General features: G+C 52.5%; 1 protein-coding gene across 1 annotated transcript in view; it reads left to right on the forward strand.

Moving 5' to 3' along the window:
• Positions 1–4,547, forward strand: part of SMG9 (SMG9, nonsense mediated mRNA decay factor) — a 23,159-nt gene that overhangs the window by 8,460 nt on the left and 10,152 nt on the right. The window contains exons 6-7 of the mRNA XM_023535254.1: positions 1,728–1,841; positions 3,844–4,018. Coding sequence (XP_023391022.1) covers positions 1,728–1,841; positions 3,844–4,018 — 289 coding nt within the window. The remainder of the gene's footprint in view (positions 1–1,727; positions 1,842–3,843; positions 4,019–4,547) is intronic.

Raw genomic sequence — 4,547 nt, forward strand, 5'->3', positions numbered from 1 at the left:
GCCCCTGCTCTAGCTCAGATTGCCCATTCCGGGACTGTCATATCTACTTCTGGTCTCCATTTTCTGTCTTCTGCTGCTTCCCCACCCCCAGCCCCTGTGGCCTGTCTGATCACACTCAAATTCACCCTGATATGTCTCTTCCTTCCCTAGTAGCTTAGGCTTGTTAGGACAGCATGCCAGGCCCATCTGTTACCTGGCTCTGCTGACTCTGTTCTCTCCTACGCTGGTATCAACTGAGAACTTAAATAAAACAAAGGAGCCGGTGTCTAGGCCCTACCCTTCAGCACTGTTGAGCAGAACCGTGCGCTGATAAAGGCTTTCTGTGTTTGTGTTCCCTAGTGTGGGAGCCACTGTCCCCGTGTGTGGCTATTGAGCTCTTATCCACATATTTCAGTGTGTGGCTAGTATAACTGAGGAATTGGATTTTTAATTTTATTTAATTTTAATTAAATAGGCACATGTGGTCATTGGCTGCCATGTTGAACAGGGCTCACCCTCCATCTGCTCTGATAGGTCTAGAGTTAGGCTCAGCGTTAGCATGTTTTTAAAAGCTCTCCAGGTGATTCTAAGGGGCAGCAGCCACAGTTGAAGACACACAGTAAGTCCTCAGTGTTATCGAGGGGTTCTTGGAAACTGACTTTAAACAGAATGACATATAACAAAACCAGTTGTCCTTCCCGTAGGCTAATTGATAGAAACAAGAGTTAAGTTTCTACAACATATTTTTGGTCATAAAAATATTGCCAAACTTCTGAATAAAGATCCAAAACGCTTCTAATATTAAACATTGAAATAAGTGTGAGCTATACATACATTTAAGAAAGATTAGTAAAAACAAGTCAGGTAATTATTTTCCAACCCACTTATTTCACTTCAGTGTGGCGGGTGGCCGGAGCCTATTCCTGCAGCTCAGGGCCAAGGTGGGAGGGCAACCTGGACCGTACGCCCTTCTACCGCAAGGCCACTCACGCCCACACTCACTCAGACTGGGACAGTGGAGATGTGCGAGGAAACAGAGTCCCTGGGAAAACCCACACAGACCGTGGTCCTGGCTGGGAAGCAATTTTTCTTTCTCATCAACCTTATAACAGAATGACATTTTTCAAGGACCTGCTGTATCTGGTTTCCTTGAGGAATATCTCGTACGCCCCCTTCTGGCGAAAGTCAGCAGAGCTGGTGGCCCAGAGGTGAAGGTCTCAGGAATTTCTAGGACTCAGATCCCACAGAGAAGAGCCCGGATGGACTGATTCCCCCTTCCTGCACACCGCTCCCTTTCTCATGCTTCCCAAGTTTTCCCAGCCTGTCTGGAGCAGAGAGCCTCCAGCAGTTAGCTCCAGTAGCCCTCGGCTACCCAATCCTGTCCTCTTCAGCCTGTTCCTTCGTTCCTGTGCCTCTTCCCCAAAGTCAAGCTTTCCTTTTTCCCACCTCTTTCCAGCCAAACTGACTCCTATTACCTCTTTTCTGCTTTGGAACTCTCACAGATGCTGTTCTTTGTGTCCAGAACATTTCACACACCCCACCCCACCCCACCACACACACACACACACACACACACACACACACACACACACACACACAAAATCCCTTTGCCCAGTTGAAGGCAAGAATTTTTCTTCAAATCTGACAAAGTGGGTGGGCAAGCCTCAGAAGTCTGGGGCCCCCTCCTGTCATTCTCACTCTAGCAGCTGACAGATTCATGAGGGCCGCATTCCTGTGTCTTCCCACAGTACCTGTTGGATCAGACCGATGTGTTGGTGGTTGGTGTCCTGGGCCTCCAGGGGACAGGCAAGTCCATGGTCATGTCACTGTTGTCAGCCAACACTCCTGAGGAGGACCAGAGGTGAGGGGGCATGAGGTACGGGCGTGGGAGGCCAGGAGGGAGGTGGGCACCACCTGAGGCAGGAGGGCGGGCCTGGGTGGTGTAGTGCTGTTACCAGAGGATGTTGGGCGGTTGCTTCCCCTCACCCCTCAACTGAGGTTGGCCTCAGTGTCTTCATCAGATGAGAATGATTTGGGGCTGGACTTAAGTCTTTGTGTAGCTGCAAGGTGACCAGTCCTGTTCCTCCCTCCCTTCCTGCCTCGCCCCGGGAAATGGTACAGAGCCCAGCCAGGAAATGGGATGATGTACTCATTCGCCTTTGGTGTCAGCCCTGCCACTCACCAGCTGGTTGACCTTGGGCAGGTCACTTTACCTCCCAGTATCTCACTTCCTCATCTGTAAAGTGGGTTTTAGGAGGATGGAGTAAGATCAGAGAGCCTGGCACAGAGCAAGTGCTCACGGGGTATAGATGATGTGGCCTGCAAAACAGAGTGGGGACAGAGACCCGGATATAGGCCCCGGGTCCTGGACCCGCCTCAGTCCTGCATTCTTGAGTAAGGACAGGGTGTGATCGTGAGGATACAGGATGAAGTTCCAGGAGAGGATTTGGGACAGGGAGCTTAAGTACTAGGGTCCAAAACTGAGGGAAGAGAAGGAAAAGGGAGGAAGGTAGGGATTAGGGAGTAGGGGACATACACAGGCTAAGGAAGACTCGAAATGGAGGAGAAGGAGTAGTAGCCACTGGGGGTTGTCTCAAAAATTAAGATGTTATTTTTTTATGAAGCAGGTGATATCAGGGGGTCCATGAACCCCCTAACAGTATGTGCAAAATCTGCATTCCTGCAATCAGGCATTCCTTTCAAGGCAAGTGTCCTTAGTTGCCACCAGATCTCTGGGGGCCAATACAGACCCATAATGGGTTAAGAACCACTGTCGTGAGAACATAACATCCACTGGACCTGGAGCTGCAGGGTTCTCTCTGCCTCCCGATAGCCCCACCTTCTCTCTCCACTCACTCATGATTTCAGCTCGACCTGACCCAGCTCTAGAACACCTCCTGCCCTGGGGCAGTGCCCTTTCCACCTCAGCTCCCACCCACAACTAGCAAAATGTCCCGCGGCCCTCTGTTCACATTCCCGGGCCAGAATCCTAGCGACCTAGCTTGTCTTTTTGAGCCATGCGAGTCTGTGGACTTTGGCACCAACTCTCGTCGTCAGGTCTCATAAGCTTTACCTCCTAATTGTCTTTAGAATTCATCTGCTTCTCTCCCCTACTCCCATGTGCCTGGTCCAGGTCACTAGCATCTCCCTGGAGAGTGCCAGGAGCCTCCTGACTGCGCTCTCTGCTTTAGTTCAATTCAGCAAGTGTTTATTAAGTGCTTACGATGTGTCTGGCACTGTTCTGGGTGCTGGGGATACAAGAGTAAATCTTTGTCCTCGTGGGCCTTACGTTTTGGATGGAGATGGCACGTTAGATGATAACGTGGAAGGGATGGCGGGGTGCAGCATGGGGCTGGTCACAGTTTGGAGTCACGTTGTCGGGGACTGGAAGAAGGGGGAACACTCCAGTTGGGGAGTGGCAGGCGCAAACCTCTGAGGTGGGAGCTTGCCGGGGGTGGAGCGGGGGGGTGGGTTGTGCAGAGTGGCATGGAAGCCACGGAGCTGGAGCAGAGTGACCAAAGAGTCGTAGGCAATCAGGTCAGAGGCAGAGGGAGGCCCCTGTGCTGGGCCTGGAGGTCATTGTCTGCTCTTCCAACCCCACAGCCCTTGCCACATGGCAGCAAGGGGGGGACCTGCCAGAGCAGAGCCTGTCCTGTCGCCCTCCACTCAGTCTCTTCAGAGCTTCTATGGGCCGACGCCCCAGCCCCTCGCCGAGCCCCCCAGGGCCCGCGTGCCCTCTTCCTGCCCCCAGCCCTCATTCTCTCTGCTCTCGCCACACTGGCCTTTGCTTCCATCCTCCACCCCACCTCCCCTTTAACTCAATTAAAGTCTTAATTAAAACTCCTTTTCCTCTCCCACCCTCAGCATCATTTGCCTCCTGGGGCAGCCCTCCACAGCTCCACCAACGGACTTGTCCCCACTCTGAGCACCGCTTGTCTCTTCCTCACACCCGCAGCTGCTGATGTCTTGATCTGTAAGCTGGAGCAGGAGCCACATGGAAGCGGACACTGTCCTGTTCACTGCTGCGTCCTGGGCTCTGGCACTTAGTGGGTCTTGAGTACAGGAGTTAAGTGGGAGGATGCCTGCTCTGTCAGATGACATCCCAGCTCTCTGGGGCTGGGAGTTACTGCTGAGAGGTAGAGTTCATTATCCTGATTTTACAGGTTAAAAGAGAAAATCGCTTTGTCCAAAGTCACAGAGTGACCAAGTTGAGCTCAGTGGTTTAGGGCTGAGGCTTGGCTCTCATATCCCCGGCATCCAGAACTGGGGGAGATGAAGGAGACTTGCCCGACAGGAAGAACTGGGGACCAAGACACCGAACGGCCTCCTGCTGTGGGGCGGGAGAATTCTCGGCGCCGTGTCTTCTATGCCTGGCAGGTAGCGGGCCCACTCAGTGATTCATGGCTGACAGTCACACATCACTGCGCATCAGGCACTCTTCCAAGGGCTTTACACGTGTTAGCCTCACAGTGAATAGAAGAGGTTTGAGACTATCACTACCCCATTTTACAGATGAGGAAACCAAGGCAAAAGAGATCGGGAAGCTGCCTAAAGCCACACAGCCTGGA

The sequence above is a fragment of the Pteropus vampyrus genome, unplaced genomic scaffold (assembly GCF_000151845.1).
Source record: "Pteropus vampyrus isolate Shadow unplaced genomic scaffold, Pvam_2.0 Scaffold138, whole genome shotgun sequence".
Lineage (NCBI taxonomy): Eukaryota > Metazoa > Chordata > Mammalia > Chiroptera > Pteropodidae > Pteropus > Pteropus vampyrus.